Genomic DNA, 18,878 nt, shown 5'->3' with positions numbered 1-18,878 from the left:
TCAAGATCCTATGCTTTTGAGTCTACTTTGACCGGCTTGCCGAGGACTAAGGAACGAAGATATAGTCTTTTCATAAAATATCCGGGGGTGTGTGGTGGGGTACGGTGTACTTTTACATAATATTCTGATGGTAGTGAATGAATGAATGTGTTATGTGACAAGACATTTCCTATTCCTTACTTTTCTAATACTACTACTAGAAATCTGTAAAAGACTATTTATGACCTTAACCGACCCCATCCACATTTATATTTTCTTTAACGGCCAACGAATCTTTTAAACAGCCTGCTAGCTAAATTCATTATATCGAGATACACTTGTCTTCCAGTCAAGGGAAAACCCTCACCTAAAGTCAACGTCCGTAAACATTCGTCTAAAGACACGATAGTGCCTGTAAGATAAAAGTCGTCCAATTCAACGATCCAACTAGAGAATAATATATGTCACCTACTCGTCTAGTCACTCATCATCACATGTGCCACTAAACCTAAATGATGAAGGCAAGAATCAAACCTCAGTCACATGAAACACTAATTCTCTTTCTTACCACTCTATCACAGTTCATTGGCCCCACATTTACATATATTAATGTGAATATTAGAAATTGAGGATTAAAAACAAAAACCATTTTTTAAAATGACGGTATTATACTCACAACAGAAGATTAGCAATTGACTAGTCATCGACAATTACCACGGAACGAAAAGCTTACATGTTTGATACATCAAAACGTACTACACCATTTTATATGATCAACACAGGATTCCTTTGATAACTGTGACCCATAGGAAGCTTAAGATTTTTATCTCCTCCACAATTTTGTTTGGGCTTGTATTGATTCTATTGAAAATCTTGTTGTTCTTTGACTTTCATAGAGTCCATATCTTAACACAAACTATTGCTTGAATTAGTTTCCTTTGTTTTGAATTTCGGCGAAGATGATTTTGATGGCCCGTAAAATTGGATACCGAGAAGGCGTAGAAACGTGGAACCTTGCACCATTTGTTGTGCCTCGCCAAACGGAGTCCGCCATCAAACATGTGATTAACAAATACTCTACTGTTTGTTGATGCTCCACACATAGGGCACATTTCCGATTCAATTCGATATAAATTTGATGTGTTACTTTTATGTACAATTCGATATAAATTTGATATAAACATAGTCACAATAAAATTTATAATGATTATTTTTGACAAAGTTTAAATCGAATTGGAGATGAAAAGATGTAGAATGCATTTTAATTAATTTACACAAAGATTAAGTTATAATAAACAAATTATATAGTAAATAAACATCTGAAAAATAATTAAAAGCTTAAACGATCACACAAGTTTCAATGTCCAAACTTAGGTTACATAGTAAAAAGATTAAAAACTTATAAGCTTTTATAACCAATAAAAAACACATGAGACACAACTACACCAACACATGTATCAAGCATTTCTGTGGTCAATTGTCAAATGCACATTGGGCCTGCTGGTGGTTAGTCACACTCAACCAGTGACTAATGGCTATATATTTATCCCAAATCTCCACGGGTCACCACCGGCACGGTGGTACCACCATGTCTTCCTCCACCGCTCCTCCCACAACCACCACGCCAACCGCAACACTACTTATTTTCTTGATCATCACATCTCTTCCATCCCATACAATTACCCAACCCAACTTGCCACAAACACCCACCATCATGGAATGTGGGCCTCGTATCATTCCCCTAGCCACGTGCGCACCATTTATCCAAGGTGTGTCAACGAGCCCGACCCAATCATGTTGTGATGCCTTGAGTCATGTTAATGAGCAGCAGCCCCGGTGCTTGTGCATCTTGCTTAATAACTCGGGTTTGAGCTCTACTTTCCCTATCAACACGACGCTTGCTAGGCAACTTGCACTTATATGTAGTGTCCATTTTGACATTGTCTCGTGTACAGGTTGGGTTTGCATTATTTATCGTGTTTATCTATTGATGTCTAGAGGTGTTTATTGGGCTAAAACCGGATCGGACTAACACTAAAATGAAATAATATCTTCAAGTGTGAATAAATTTTAAAAATAATTTTATGAAAACCAGTTTTGCTCTAAACTGAGAATAATTTATGTACATTTGCATGCTCTTAATTGTGATTATATTTTCCCACTCGCAAACACTTATGGTTTCATAAAGGTACACCTTTACCATCCACGTCGCCTATGCCATCCACGCCACCTATGCCATCCACGTCACCTATGCCTCAAGTTTCTTTAGGATCGACTACCAATTCTACTGTTGCTTGTAAGTAGGGACTAATTATAATCTCCTACATATATTTTAATCTATAATTTTAAAAGTACTAAATCTTTGATGACATATTGTGTGGTTGTAGCAGCTTCTCCTTTGGCGACATTGACTCCAAAATTTGGCTTCATGGGACTCGGGTTTCATCAGAATTACGCGATGAAATTAGGGGGATCGCTGCTGTTGCGGATGATGGTGGTGTTGACCACATTCACCTGCATATCTACTAGCATGTTATATTAAAACTTATGTATAAGTTGAACTTGAGTATATTAGTTAAGTGTTATGGTATTGGCTCTTTGGTTAAAAGTATATATAATATATAAATAAATTAAAACCATTTTATTATATAGCATTAGACTTCTAATCAGTATTTTAAGAAATCGAAAGCACTAGTCGGGCGGTTACGTGAGGACTAATGAAACGTCGCCACAGATGCTCATTCTGTAAAACGTTTTTGACCATAGAGGTGCTTAACTCTTTATAAAAAGAGTTAATGGCTATTTTTGTCCATGTGGTTTGCTACTTTTGCCACTTCAGTCCAAAGTTTGAAATTTTGTCAATTTAGTCCTCATAGTTTTTAACATTAACCAACTATGTCCCCCCCCCCCCCCCCCCGTCTAACATCATGCAACTATGATGTTACTTCGTTATCACGTGTCCCTTACATGAGGGTTATAAATGTCTTTTTAGACATTAAGTGAGGGTTATAATCGTCTTTTTAGTTGTAATCAATACCGTTTAGCAATCTATAACCCTAAAGTTCGACGGATTCAATAACAACACCACGCTTTGAAGAACACACATGCAAACATGGAAATGTGGGATATTCGACCTCTTGATGATGATTTCGACCCAAATGTTCACTACAATATGTTAATCCTTAAACCCAACTATTATGCATTAATAAAAGAAACGGTTTTTAGAACCGTCATGTACAAATTACCTGTTTGTTGTAACAGTAGAACCTTCTTCCTGGGTTAGTCTCCGTATACGCAGTGCACAGTAGGCCAACAAATGAGCAGAAAACCATGGTTGATGATCTAGGGTTTCGAAGAATTTGATCGATGCTCAATGGTTTAGGGCTTTGGATTATGCTTTTAGCCTCTTAGGGGTTATAGACAAGAAAAACTGAATTCAATTTAACATTATCTAAAATAAAAAAAAGAAAGAAAAAAATACCCTTAAACTAATGGCATAGTTGGATGACATTAAACGAACGAGACGGGACAAAAATAATAACTCAAAAGTTATAAAAATAAAGTCCCGAGGTCCACATAACCTCACTCATCCCCCTTTCTTGCTGGATATTTTCCCGCCAAAATCAGAAACCGATAGCAGAGCAGAGCAGAGCAGAGCAGAGCAGAGCAGAGCAGCCAGGAGCAGTTTGGATGGCATCGGACGAACTGTCTCCTCTTCCATTCATCTCCGATAACGATCTCAAGGTTTCTCTTTTCTTCTTATTCTTATTAATAATAATAATTTCACGAGCGTCTTGTTACTTGGGGCAAAAGTTTCCAAATTCAATCTCAAGCCTTTGCGAGCTCAAATCTTGCACCAATTACTTTCATTCATTGCTTCAATTTGAACTTACAGTTTCAAATTTTCAAAATTAGTGAGCAGATTTAACGTATTTGTGTATAGTTTAGCCAAAATCACATTTAGGGATTGTTTGTGTGTTATACACTGATATATACGATGAACTGCCCTAGGTCTATCGAGCCGATTCGTGGCGTGGAAGCCTTAAAAGTAGCAGTAGATTTTACAAAATAGGTTTAAGAAATGTTATGGTTATCTGATGCTTTATTATCATTATTTTTTTTTAATTTACAGCCATTTTATGTGCTCCATAAAGCATCCAATAGTCAACAACATAATGTTAGAAAGCCAGTGGGAAGGAGTGGTAGAAAAGTGAAGGTTAATTTGTCATCTTCATTGGCTGCTACCGATGAATCTCAACTTTTGGATAATGATCAGTTGCACAACGACTCGAGAATGAAAAACTTTCACAATGCTTGGGTCAAAATCGAATCCACCATTAAGGTCTCATTTTGTTTTCTGCCACTTGTTATTTTTATAAAACCGTAAATGCTGGTTGCTGATGTATTCATTTTGTGATGCAGGATGTTTTGCACAACATTCATTCTGATGTGTTCAATGAGATAAATAGTTGGGTACAGAAATCATTTGGTGAAATTTGTTCAAGTGGCAAGCTTGATGCCAACAAAGCCACTTGTTCATATCCCATTGTAACCGATGTTGCATCTAAACAGATTTTCACTGCACTTGTGGTCATGAGTAAGTTCCCTCTGAACTCAAGTGATTCGAATTGTTAATTTGTTAGGAGTATGTGGAGACCATAAGATTTCAAAAAGACAAGTATCTTTGATGTGGCATCCGCATATTATAGGTTAAAAATTGTTTTTTCTAAAAGTCAAGGGCATTTTTATCATTCGGCATGTCTTTTGTTTGGATGAATACAACTGAAACACAATACTTTCTTTAGCAACTTGTAAAGATCAGATGTTCTTTTCTCATGGTTCATGTAAGGACTAATTATCACCATTCTGTTTTGCAGGCAACATAGAATTTGTTGATGACCTTCAGACATTTGCGGATTTAGGTGTACATTTACACTCCCATGGTTGCCACGTCGCAAACCTGTCATCAGTTGACTTTTCAGCCAAAAGTGGAATTGGTGGCTGTTTGAGAAGTTTATTAAGACAGATCTTGGATGGTAGCACTGATGTAAGATTTGTGATGCTATATTAAAAACCTTTCTTTTTTTTTATATTCATTCTTAATTCTTCTTATTTGTTTAATTTTCATCTTAACAGGCAGCTGACAAATCTATTTTAGCATCTTGGTATATGGAGCATGATAATTTTAAGAGCCCGGTGGTTGTTATTATTGAAGATATGGATAGATGTAGCGGCTCTGTATTTTCTGATTTCATACTCATGCTGAGGTATAGTAGCTCAAGTACATGGGTATTTTACTATTTGTTAGATATGGATAATTAGTTCGCATTTTCCAACTTTTATGAATAATTAATGTTTCAAGTAGGATTAGAAAGGTTAAGTTATATTCACAACTCACAAGTAATCCGGTTTTTTGAATTAAATGCTATTGCAGTTTTTATGCATTAAAAATAAGATAAATGCTACTCACAGCTTATTATGCGATTTATACAGTGAATGGGTGATCAAGATTCCAGTAATTTTGATATTGGGAGTTGCAACCAATCTTGATTCCTCAAAAACTATACTTTCTTCAAAAGCGGTTCAACACTTGTCTCCTTCTAAATTCTTTTTGGGACATCCAGCTGATAGATTAGATGCAATCATTGAAGCAGTTCTTGTGAAACCTCGTTCTGGGTTTTTAGTTGGTCACAAAGTTGCAGCTTTTTTAAGAAATTGCTTTTTGAGACAAGATGGAACCTTGACTTCTTTGGTTCGAGCTGTAAAGGTATGTTGTTCAGCTATAGGCACTCGAGGTTGCAAATTCGACATGTTTATTTATTTTTTACAGTCGAACCGGGTTATTATATTATCATTTTTTTTAGCGGGTCGAAAGTCGACCAAAGTGTATTAAAGCATAAGACCTTCTGAATTGTTTTATTTAAAAAAATAGACTGTTATTGATATGAAATTTAAAAAAATTAAAGTTTTTGAGCCAAAGCTACTTTTAATTCATCAAATTCATAATGTAATTTTTTATTATTGAAATACAGTAGTTTATAATCATATTTTTCACAGTTATTATTCATAAAAATGTAGGATGATTCATGTGGAGTCTACCCATGTAATAAACCATTTTTTTTCCAAAAGGTCACTTATATATATTAAAACTACTTTATAGGACACTCAAGTGTAAATTGGTTTCATTTAATACCAAACTGGCACTCAAACACGCCTAGTGACGAAAATCCCTTGAAACCGTTTGAAAAGACAAAAATACCCTCGTGTCGTCTATAAAACAGCAACAGTTCAATGCAAAAGAATTATGATGTTTTTGAAACTTATTATTTCGGCATGTTTTTTTGACCGAATTTTGGATAAAAGAAACTGGATGCATACTTGGTTGGCTTATTACGTGGTTTTAATATATGTGTTAACTTAATAAAAAAGTTGAATACTTGGGGGTCTTTCATATCATTATAAAGGATAGCTGGACTAAAAGTGTTTCGGGCAAACCCATTTCATACCCGCACGCCTCACTTATTTTGCCATATCTATTAAGTGCTGTTGCTATCATCAACTATCTGCTTGCTAGCTTATAACTAATAGAGGAGGTATTTACATGTTTTTTATAAAAAAAGTTACAGCCATATATAGAAACAGTATACCTTGTTGATGCACCATTAGTGTTAGGAATGTACCTTAGAAAAACAGCCGAAAGCCGCTGTTCCAGACTTAAAGGTGGATAACGGTTCTTATAAAGCCAAATAAGAACAGGAAGTGTTGTGACACATCCGAAGGCATAACCACTAACCCAAGTGATTAGAAATCGAGCATGAGGAAGTTCATGCCTTGATAAATATAAAACAGCTATGGCTGCTATAATTTGGCACACTTTAATTACCAAAGCAGTTATTATGAGACCGTTACTACCCACTCTAGCAGATGATGTATTTGTTGAATCGGTAGTTGAAAAAGAGGAAGGTGATTGCTAACAAGTAACAAATTTTCTACAGATGGCAATTGTCCAGCATTTTCTTATGGAGCCTTTAAGCTTCACAGTAAAAGGCTTACTCGATGAAGAGGTTAGCCTTAAGCTCTTATTTGTCTAATTATGTTCACTTTTGAGTATATTTGTTTTTTTATTTATTATACATTTTTTAGCTGCTTAAACTAGTTTTCTTCTCTTGTTTTTATGTGTCTTTGTCTTAGGCATCATTAATTTATTAGAAAATTGCAAAAAAAAAAAAGATAACCAACTTTTGTTTGATTTCTATTTGGGCAACATCCTCATCTTCACTCATAAAAGACTCAAAACTTTTAGAAAATTGGTTAAATTGAAACTTTCAAAGTGGATGTAGTGTAATCTGACACAGTATGATATGGCAGCTTGTGTGTCTGTAACATTAACCATGCTGACTCTTTTTCTTCTTTAATGTGTCTTTGACATGATATCTGAAGCTCTATTCAGATTACTCTAATTAAATATATTTTGAATTTCAGAAGTCAGAAAAGGGTTTATAGTATTATACTTGTGCAGTTTGCCCTTAATATATGTTTACTTGGTCATGAAGCTATACTTATTTCAAAAATAAAACGTTGATAGTTTACTCCAATTGCAGGTTACAGAGATAGATGCATGGCCCACACAAGCTCTTGATCTTCCATCATGTATGAGGTACTTAAAAACTAAGATAGTTGTTCGTGTTTTAACCCGTCTACTTATGTGCCAGTCAATCTGGATTATGTTTTATCTATAATTGGTCACGTTGTGCCCTTTAATGTTAAACTGTAAATATATTATTCAAAAGTTAAGTTATTATTTAAATGATATAATACTTGTGACCTTTGACAAACTCATTGTATTCGATAAATAAACTTGTTTTGTACAAAAAGTTTTACGGGTCAACCAAACTTATGAAATGGGATGTTTTTTTATTAAGTTATGCTTTCAATCTTTTTGCAAGCAGACTTTCTGAACCAAAAAGTGAAGCTTTGTTAAGTGGAGCATCAAAAATGAAGGAAATGCTAAACATGTGGAGCTCTGTAGTTTTGGTGAGACATAAATTTTTTCTTCATCTTTAATTTTCCAAGATATTATCATGTACATGAAGCACACATGAAAAGTTAATTTGTATTAACTTCTGGTGTTCACTTCAGTTAGCCTTTTCATTTGATTCAGTTGGATGATTTGGTTATTTATTGCATGAATCTTGAAAATGTAATTTGATGCAGTGTTTGCATGAAGTGGGAAAGAATCAGAGAACCACCCTTCTAGATTTATATGATGAGGCATTAGACCCAAAGCTTTACAACTTGAGGAATTCTGATTATTTGGAATCAAAACCAGATCATCAAAGGCCTTCATGGATCCATGGTATTAACGGGCCATCATCTGAAAAGCAAAAGGGCAGGTTAATAAGTCGCATGATTCGCCAGATAAAGTAAGTAAAAATATATTCTGTAGTCTGTTATTTGATTGTTAATCATACAGCCTTCAATAATATCAATAAGTTGAAGTAGATGGTAATAGGGTTGTTTATGAGCCGAATCGAACCGAACCGAGGTGCCTTTTCAAATTATGTATATTTGTAGTTTGTGTTTTATAAAAGCTTTACCATGCGAGGTGTATTTTTCAACTTTCAAATATGAAGTAAATGTGTAAATGGGTCAAGCTTATCATTTTTACTCGTGATTATCTTTAAAATATTATTATTTTGTTGCATTTAAAATTGATTGTAATGCACTCATGTTAGGGACATGCCACCAGCTGGTTTGTTTCAGTTGCTTGAAAAATGGGATGAACAAACTAAGGGTGTTGATAAGGTACGGCCGGTTTTGTATTTGACCTTGTTAATGTACCCTCATGTTGACCACTTGACTTTTTTCTTGATTAGATTCATGAGAAAATAAAAGAGCTTCAGTTACAAGAAACGTTCAAGGATAATAATTTGAAAGACTCGCCGAGTAAATCTAGGTAATGTAATTTAAACTCATTTACTTGTGAATGGGTCGGTCACAATTGTGTTTTTATCTCAAGTGTCAAAATAAAAAAAAAGTTAGCTAAAAGGGAAACAAGTTGGATCAATGGTTAAAAGTTGCACATGTTCAGTTTGAAAGGACTTGTTAAAGTTTCATGTAGTAATGGTTAAAGCTGTGTAATTATTTACTTTATGATATTAAAATCATGTTTATTCATATGACAGGAAACAACCAACCCGAAATATTGGAAATTTGGATAGAGGTACCAAAGCATTAAACGAGAAAGCTGTTGCACAAATAACTTGCATGACAAGGTAACCACACCCTACATATTATTTCAAAGCTCATATTTGGAAATTTGGATATTAATACTGGTTTTTTTAGTAAAAATAATATTATCAAATACTATTTTTTGTTGTAATTTTGTTCATTTTGATTGTCTATGAAGCAGGGACCATATGCAGCCCATTGAGTGCATTCCTTTCCATGAAATTGTCTGCTTTAAAAATGTTGACAAACTGCAAGCTGTAAGTCATGGAAACACTTACAGAAGACAATATTTCTATTTAGTGTTTGCATGTGTAATATATGGCTGTTTAAAAAGTTTATAGCTTTCTCAGAATGGGCACATTTATAAGCGAGCCTGAGCCAAAGTACGCTTGCTTGTTTAATTGAGCCATATAATGTGGTCCACGAGCCCACTAGAGAGTAGAGACTACCCTAATATTAATGCGATTTTTTACTTAAATATCAGATATTAATGTAAATTTACACGAGCTGGCTCAAGCTTTTTACGAGCCAAGCACAAGCTCATTTTTAGCTTTTTAAGAATAAATGAGCCAAGCTCAAGCCCATTTTTCAGCTTGTTAAGAATAAACAAGCCGAGCTGGCTTGTTTAACTTTGAGCTCGAGCCCATGCTGAAACTGGCTCGGCTTGGCCGGCTCGGTCGTTAAGTAGCCCAAGTGTAATACCATGCATTCTTAATGACTATAGTGTTCAGTGAATTTTTTTTTCAGTAAATTGGTTTACTACTGTTGACGAATAATAATATGCTCATTGAGTTGTGCCTTCTAATTCTTGTTTTTTTATAATGGTACAAAATAAATTTGTGCTGAATTACTTTGATCTAATACAGTTGTTTCTACAGCTTTTTACAAATTGACAATTAAATTTACCATCTTTTTTTCTTATTTACTTGTTTGGTAGGCGTTATTAGGTGATCCTAGAAAAAGGATCCAACTTGATCTATTGGAGTGCAACAAATTCCTCAAGTGTAGTTGCTGCACCAAAAGTCAGAATGTTCCGATATCATCAATGCATGATACATCATTAATGTAAGTTGTAAATACTATCCTGTATTAATTTATTTACATATTTAATAACTTTTATGTATTTGCAGGTATACCCTATCTCAGGAACATGGTAATCTTATCAATCTCCATGACTGGTACCAATCTTTTAAAACAGTCATTCTCCAAAAAACCGTCAAAGACAAACACAAGTCTAAGGTTTCACCGTCTCCTAAGAAAAGAAAGATAGCCGCGGAACCTCAAAATATAACAGAAGCATCTGTTCAGTATCCTTATTTTAGCATGCATTTCTTAGAGAAAATTGCACAAATGGTCTCTATGGTTTGATCGTAATGCAAGTTTGGTCCTTATATTTTAAATATTGCAATCATATTGCAAGCTTGGATAATGCATTGAACCATTGATTTTACACTGATGGAAGGCGATGAAGTGTTCGGAGTTATGGAGCTTCGTGCATAATTCAAACGTGCAATATGTTTGCATTTTTTAAATCTGGGGACTAAACTTGTAATATGATCAAACAACAGGGACCATTTGTGCAATTTTTTCCATTTTTTATTTTCCATTAAAGGGTTAATTTCACATTTTTTACCAGTAATAGCAACATACCCTCATCTGTTATTTTATCATAATAAAATGACGTCAGTTTCTGTTCAAATCGCTTTGGTTTTGTGAAATCTTAACCATGTGTTGTATAGAGCGCGATTTTGTAGGGCAGTAACCGAGCTCCAAATCACAGGACTGCTTCGGATGCCTAGTAAGAGACGACAAGATTACGTGCAGAGGGTGGCATTTGGACTGTAACCATGATTATGTTAACGGGATGTATATCTTATAGCTAAAAGCTATAGTTGATGAACTCCTTGTTTTGTAATTTACATTTGTTTATGAGAATATTTTTAAATTAATTCATTGTTCAATTTTCTGTTGTAGGGCATTTTATTATCTAAACCTGGTTCTACTTCTAGTTTGTAAACGACTCTATAATTCAAGCAGTTTGTGAGCTACTCAAGTTGGCTTGATAAAACTCAAAACTAAGTTGAGTTTAAATGAGCCTGACCTTCATATACTAAACTTGAGTATATCTGAAGTCTAAATGGGCCTATTAATCATATAGATATAATAACTTTTATTTATTATAATAAATGTATTTCATTATATATAATTATGATAAGAACTACTAAATAATATATTATAATACGCCATCCGTTAACTTAATCAAATTTTAGAACGAAGGAAAACGAACATGTTCACGTTCTTCATTAATGTTCATTTACGTTTGCTTATGTGTGTTATATATGTTCACTCGTGTTCGTTAAGAACATTAACCAACGAACATAATCAAATACACACATGTTCATTTTCTAATCGAACGAACACAAACAGAAAAATATTCATTTGTTCAGTTTAAGTTATATAAACAAGCCACGTTTATGCTCGTTTATCGTCATTATTTTCAAATTCATTGTCTTAGTTATATATAGATTTATGCAACTTTCAGTTCCATTACAAGAATCTAGAACTAAAACATATGATACCCTATCATGAAGCAATTGAAGAGGTGTAAAGGCAATTTGACATAAACATGAACATGAACATGAACATGTGCCCATGTGTTGATGTAGTTTATATTTATTTTTAATTTCCAATTATTATTATTATTATTATCACAAAACATTTATGTTGTATTTTTTTTATTATATTATATGATAAAATGAATTTTAAAAATATTTATAATTTTTTGGGCTTTAAAATATATATTTAAAAGAATAGAAATCATAAAGTAACAATGATCTTTTAAAAAAAAGTTTATTAAAAAATTGTTATTGTTTAAGAAGTAATTAAGACTTAATAGGATAATTATTAGGATTACAACATTCATAATAGGTTCTTCAAATTTGGTGTAGTGTGTAGCGTGTACTCTATCTCTTAGAATGCGGTTGTATGATTGTGATTGGAGAAAAAAGAAGATGTATGAGTAAAGTAAATTTATAGAAAATGGTTGTGAGTAAAATGGAGTAAGATAATTTACAAGAGTATTAAAAAATGTTACTTAACCAAAAATAAGAAAAAGTAACAATTATTTTTAATGTAATTTTAAAGAAAATAAACATACCTACGAGAGGGGAGGGGAAGGAAATGAGAAGAAAATGAGAAGGAATCATGTTCTAGAGATTTTTTTAAGGAGTGGAGGGGAGGGAAGAGGAGAGAAAATGCTAGAAAACTTAAGTCCATATCCATCCTTCCAAATTGGAAAGATTATGAGAGAAAATATGTGTTTATAACATTAACTATTTATTAACTCCTACATTTTCTTTTATTTTTCATTAAACTTAGGAACATGATATGAAGTAACACATTTTTCTCTCTCTCTCTTTCTTTTCTCTTTCAATTCTCCTCTTTTTTTTTTCTCTACTTAAATGAAACTCGGGAACACAGTGTTAAGGATAAATGTTGGAGAGGAATATTCTTAATCCTTTTATAGTAAATTGTACGGATAAATGCATTGTTTTTAGTCTACATAATATTTAATACCAAGCTACAACCTACAAAGACACCGCATCCAATTATTCATCTATCTTTATTCTAAAATAGATTCTTCAAAACGAAAACACACTAAATGTTTCTTCTCTACATGCATAAAGAGTTGATGCATAACTTTATGCTTGTTTGATTAGAACCAAATCGACCAGTTATATTCTATTTGCTTCTCAAATATTTCCATTTAGTATCTTCAAGAGACATTCATTAACAAGTAAAAATAGTATACAACTGAAGAAGCGTGTATCGACTTACTTGTATACGATCAACGTTCCTCGGGTACGAGTGTGCTATATCACCGATGGTTTTCCGAGATACGAGTTCTTCCACCTACAAAACGAACAGTACCGTGAGCTTACCCCTCAGAAAGGGACAGAGGGGTCCTCTTTGGGGTAACCCTCCGGTGTGAGAATCAGATATTGTAGGAGAGGATAATCAGGATGTGAAAATGAGTAAAGGACTTAGAATATATTTTCTTGCCTGCCCCCAACTGTGGAGGCGGCCTAGTATTTATAGTGCTAGGGTTTCCAATGATTTGGCTCAGACCCAATTAGGGCCTTTTTAGCCTCCCCCTATTGCTTCGCGCCACGTGTATTTAGGACACCTGGTGCTCTTTCATTGATTATTCTCTGACCAAGGTATTTCACCTGACCCATGTGCCATCACGTGGTAGCACATGGGCTTTGCTGAGTTGTCCACCTTTCATTGGCAGCTGTCAACCTCAGCACATTCTTTATTCCTTAAAAGATACCTTCTGGAAAGTTGTCTGATGAGCACAATCGCGGTTGTCCTTATCCTGATTTGGATTAGATTATTGTCTCATTTATGCACCTATCCTGGGGATGCGCGGGGTCTTCTCTTATTCTCACACTGAGTGTGCGCGCTGTGTGCATATGCGATATGCTCCACGCACAGGTGTTTCGTGCCCTTGCGCATAGGTTTCGGCTTTGTGTCTTCGTGACATCTTGATTTCAAGCTTCTTATCCGTACTTTATGGGTTGACCCGCCCCGCTCGATGTTGGGGCGGGTGCATACCCCTTCAAGCCCCCAGTCTAATGTGTGTCTTGTCTCGTGCGAGCGAGGTAAGGGAGATATTAGACTCAATGGTTCGCTTTCTTAATAGGGTTTATTCTTTTTCATTTCTCATATGTGCGTTGCGCGAAATTCCATCCCTTTGGTTAAAACGAATCGTCAATGCACGTGGTTGGTTGGTGTTGACATGCATCAGAGATGGAGGCGTTATGTGTCAGACCTTTCGTGTGCTCGAAGTGCTACAGTGGCCTTTCACGTCTCCTCATACAGTGTCAGGAACACGTGTCGCGCTTATGTTGGCCTATGCCTGCGAGTGGGGGCGCGTGAGCGTAGATCTGATTATTACTTGTTTCTCTTTCTCTCCCCTGGGCCTATAAAACCAAACCTTTTTGAACGGTTTTTTCTTCATCTCCATTGTCACTTTAGAGCTTTACTTGTCTTCTAACCCTTCGATTCAGAGCCTTTATCTTTGCTTCCGGATTCTGTGTTTAAACAATCGGATTGCTCTTATTCTGCAATCGCATGTCTCTTAACCCAGACACTACCGAGTCCCCCAGTAAAGGCCGTGTGAAGTCGATGGTTATCTCTAACTTGAAGAAGACCGGCAAGGGTATTCGGGTTGCCGAGGCTTCGTCGGAGGAGGGGGGAAAGAATAAAACGGCGAAAAGATGGACGAGATCCCCTGCAAGTTGAAACAGCCTGAGCTTGATAGTCTCATTGCGTCTCAGGGTTTTCTCCCTGAGTATGGTTGTCTGCTCCCGGCAGCCGGGCAGACGGCTGTGGATCCTCCTGCCGGCTATATCTCTCTATATTCTCATTTTTTTACTCACTGTAACCCTCGTCTTCCGATGACAAGGTTTATAGGTGCGCTCCTTCAATTTTATGGGATTCACATATCCCAAGTTCACCCTTTTGGGTTGGTGCGCATGACTCATTTTGAGTTTATGTGCAAAGCTCAGAGCGAAGAGCCTACTCCTCGCCGCTTTCAATATTTCTATAAACCAAAGGTTCAAGATTCTTGGTTTTCGTTTACTCCGCGCAGTCAGAAGGTTAAATGCTGTACTGTCACTTTTAAGAGCCTTCATGACTGGACTGAGAAGTTTTTCTACGTCAAGGCTGGTGTGATTCCAATCCGCATGACTATGCGCGCGATCACTTCTGCGCCCGCGGATGACAATGTCCTTAAGAACCCAACGGGCACATGGGTTAAGAAGTTATCTGCTGAACCATCCCCCGCCAAGAATATTTGCGAGGAAGCGCTGGTGGGGGTTGGTATGAGCAAGAGGTGGACTGACAGCGAGACTGAGCCTGTCATCCGTGTTGATGGCTCAGGTGGGTTGTTTGTTCATTGCATTAATTCTGCGCGAGTATAATTCGTTTTGCTGATATCACTTGTCTTGTTTTATGCAGACAGCAAGGAATACATCCACGCCGCCTATGACGAGCATACGGAGGGTGGATCTGCTGCGCTGAACCCTGGGGAAACCGCCTTTCATGATCGTTTTGACGATATGTTTATTCCTGTTGACTTAGAGTTTTGCCTTGACAGCGATGTGCCTGGTAAGCCTTTGTATTTGTGCTTAGGCCCTTAGAATACCAAATTTGGTTTTATCATTTCTGTTGCGCGTATTGTAGATGCGCTTGCTAATTATGAGTTAGAGCCTGTGGAAGAGGAAGGGGAGGAGGCAGAAGCTGAAGCGCAAAAACTCAAGCGCAAGGCTAAAGGCAAAACAGGCGCAGGGGCCAGTAAAAAACAGAAAAAAGATGATGCCTCTGTTGCCCAGAATCTTCCTCCTACTCAAGTGAATGAACTTGAGAAAACCAAGGGTTTTACTTCCAAGTTTTCCTCGTCTTCTTTGCCTCAAGGTGTGGGCAATCCTCCAGTCCACACGAGGTATGGTGCTGCCACCTCATCTCTGCGCGCGGCGGACAAGGGAAGCGGTGCTGCGCCTGCTGTTTCGTCTTCTCCAACAGGTATACTTTGTTTATATTTTGTGGTTTTATGAGCGTGATTCCGATAGAGTTATTAATGAAGCTTTGTTCACTCAAATGTTTGTAGAGCCGGCAACGTTGGTGGCTCAACCTCAGGCGCAGCAAGGTGCCAAGGCAATGCCGAAGGTTGTTTTGAAGTCCTCTGTTTTGCCCTCAAAAAGGGGGAAAATGGACTTCATGCGATGCTTAATTCGCGGACTGCGGTGCGCCAAGGTATTTATTGCGCTTTTATTGTCTAATTTTTTCCTTTAGTTCAAGTCATGAATCATTTCTCCTTGTTGGTTTTTTCAAAGGAATTATAGCTGGCACACAAGCTGCTGGTGGCACTGCTAGCGCTGGCGCCGTTAGTTCTGCTCCTGCTCCAACAAGTACTGAATCTCCCCTCATTGGGATCACTAAGGAGCAGGAGACTATTTTTCGCGCTGCTCTAACAGCGTCAAGACCTCCCTCACCTCCTCCTGCGCGCAGCCCTCCTTGTGAGACTATTTTTGATTCTTCCAAGTCGCAGGAGAAGAGAACTGTTATAGAGGATGATGAGGAGGTTAATTTTGAAAATTCTGATGGTGGCCGCGTAAGCCCTATAGCGCCAAGAGATTTCGTGGCGCAGCCTTTTTCTCATGGGGCAGGCAGGAGCTTATCAGCTGGCGCTAATCTTTCTGCCGGTTCTCCTCAGGTATAAGTTTATTTTGCTCCGCTGTGCAGACTTCCAAATTAGTGTTTAGATAACTAAAACGTTTCTTTGCGTAGCTTTGTGTTTGTAGGGAGCCAATCACATATACCGCCCGAGCTGGAGTATCACTGAAGAGAGCTCATTCCAATCTTTGGGCGTATGTGAAGACTTTTGGGCTCACTCTGTTCCTCCAGCTGAAAGGAGGTTTCAAGAGGACCGCGCTCGCGTGGATTCGCTTAATGACCACCTTTTTGCTGGGTCTGCGTTTTTTGCTGCATCCCAAGAGCTTCGCAATGATTATATAAAGGTACGTGATGCCTTTGCGGAGACCAAGCAAGAGGCTAAGATTTCTGCTTGGAATCTTTCTGATGCCCGAGAGAAAGCTGAGAAACTCCAAGCAGAACTTAGCGAGAACCGGGCAAGTTCTAACGCTGCTTTTGTGAAGCGCGGGCTTGAGCTGCAAGCTGCGCGGGAGAAATTGCAAGTGGCAGAGGCAGATGCGGCCAAGTACGCGCGTCGAGCGCGTGACCTGGAGTTGGCAGTGGAGGCGCGTGACCAAACTATTGCGCAGGTTAATACTGAAAAATCTTTATTGGAGAGTGAGGTTGCGCGCCTTAAGAAAGAGCTCGATGCTGCGCGAGCGGAAAAGAATGAAGCCTTGGCGGCAGCAGCGTCTGACAAAGAAGAGCTAAAACAAGCCAAGGAAACTGTTGAGACGTCTGTTTCTTCCCTCGCGCAGGACCGTCAATGGCTGATTTCACAGGGTGTGACTCGTTGCGCTTATTCCATGAAATACTCAGACGAGTTTCAGACCCTTATGATGGACTGTAATGCGGCGTCGCGCTTGGTGGGTCGGGCTGAGGGGTTTAAGGATGGTTATGAATATGGCATGCTAAAGAAGAATCCATCCGACTACCCTTATCAGCTCGACGCTGTCTGCGCTGACATGGCTGAGGTGGGGAAGAAGTACTTGAATACTCCAATTCCCATACTTGAGCATGTATTTTAACCTTAATGAGTTTACTTGAATTATTTTCATAATCTTTTGTACTTATACTGTTCCTTGTGACTTGCAGATAGCCGCGCTTGCTGACCAGCCCGATCTTGGCGCTTTAAAGAAATTACTTGATGAATGTGAAGGGACTGGTGGCAATGATGATGGCGCGGGCAACGCTACCTCTGCCAGCGGCTCTGGCGTGGCCAAAGGACCTACTCCTGACGCTATCATGACAGAAGACGACTATATTCAAGACGAACAGCTTGATTATGGTAAGTTTGGAGATGACGAGGAGCGGGCTGCGCCAGATGCTGAGGGAGGAAATAATGATGAGGAAGATGAAGAGGCTGATATTAACATAGAGACTTGAAAAGCCCTTCTTGTTTTTTTTTTTTTTTTTTTTTTTGTGTTTGTAGTTTTTACCTCATCATTTGTAAATTTGTAAACTTCTATGTTTCGGAATGAAATTTTGTTTTTCCCTTATTCGCATCTTGCGCATTCCCAATTCATCCCTTTATATTGCATGCGTGTGCTTGTTGAATATAAGGTATGCTTACACATTGAAACTTGAACAAGGTTGTAAGGAAATTATTTTTACTTAATCCTTAACAATTGTCATATTTCAAGTTATTTTGCGATATTCTGAATATGCTGACACATGCCTTGGCATTTCATTATTCCTCTTTTGCGCAACGTTATCGTTCATTTATTATAGGGAATTATGAATGAGTTTTTTAGCCTTTACGTTGCAGTATGTGTTACTCTGCCTATATCCATTATAATCCCATGCGCGGCCCCAACCTGAGACCTTAACAACTATGCTTTGGCATGTGCTTTGCCTTAGTTGTGCTTAGGTATTTTTATGGTCCAGATGCGCAATACGTAGGATAGATGCTATGAGTAATTTGAGCTAAGGCTCATATTATTGGGCTAAGGCCCTGACGTTTTAGAGTTAAAACTCGTTAACGCGTCTGAGCTTGAAGCTCGCGCATGTATGTTTTACTTCGTTTTATTTTTAGTTTGATGTCAATACAATGTTGTCATATTGCTCAAAATTAATAAAGGGAAGTGTGAAACATGTATGCAAAAGGTAATAGAACGCATATTAAGAAAGAAAATAGAGCGTATCATTATTCATAATGGCTTAAAAAGCCTTGATTACAAACTTGACAACTTTTACATGAAACATTTTCTAAGTTGTGCTGCGTTCCATGTGCGCGGGATCTTCTTTCCATTTAAATCTTTTAAAGCGTATGCGCCTTTTCCCAATTCTTCCGAGACTTGATAAGGTCCCTTTCAGTTGGGAGACATCTTTCCCGGGGGTATTGCGCGACTAGCTTCATTGTTCCGAAGGACAAAATCATTCTTCTTGAAGTGGCATTCTTTCACGCGCTG

General features: G+C 37.4%; 1 protein-coding gene across 1 annotated transcript; it reads left to right on the top strand.

The window, feature by feature from the left end:
- Nucleotides 1-3,640: 3,640 nt before the first annotated feature.
- LOC143563232 (origin of replication complex subunit 3-like) lies at nt 3,641-11,138 on the top strand. Its single transcript, XM_077050827.1, has 17 exons — nt 3,641-3,723; nt 4,112-4,321; nt 4,402-4,576; nt 4,857-5,026; nt 5,116-5,246; nt 5,473-5,746; nt 6,975-7,043; nt 7,581-7,636; nt 7,929-8,013; nt 8,194-8,402; nt 8,715-8,784; nt 8,856-8,935; nt 9,165-9,254; nt 9,392-9,467; nt 10,148-10,275; nt 10,341-10,517; nt 10,950-11,138. The coding sequence occupies exons 1-17, from the start codon at nt 3,670-3,672 to the stop codon at nt 11,053-11,055; spliced, it is 2,160 nt and encodes a 719-aa protein (XP_076906942.1). The 5' UTR covers nt 3,641-3,669; the 3' UTR covers nt 11,056-11,138.
- The last annotated feature ends 7,740 nt before the right edge of the window (nt 11,139-18,878 follow it).

The sequence above is a fragment of the Bidens hawaiensis genome, unplaced genomic scaffold (genome assembly GCF_021521415.1).
Source record: "Bidens hawaiensis isolate Kalapana, Puna unplaced genomic scaffold, B.hawaiensis_p1.1 tig00021345_1, whole genome shotgun sequence".
Taxonomy (NCBI): Eukaryota; Viridiplantae; Streptophyta; class Magnoliopsida; order Asterales; family Asteraceae; genus Bidens; species Bidens hawaiensis.
This window is presented reverse-complemented; position numbering and strand designations above follow the sequence as displayed.

Bases quoted from the DNA above. Each gene is read 5' to 3' on its own strand.
- LOC143563232 (XM_077050827.1), top strand. From the start codon at position 3,670: ATGGCATCGGACGAACTGTCTCCTCTTCCATTCATCTCCGATAACGAT. The intron at 5,247-5,472 runs GTATAGTAGCTC...CGATTTATACAG, and splicing joins GATTTCATACTCATGCTGAG to TGAATGGGTGATCAAGATTC. The intron at 8,403-8,714 runs GTAAGTAAAAAT...CACTCATGTTAG, and splicing joins CGCATGATTCGCCAGATAAA to GGACATGCCACCAGCTGGTT.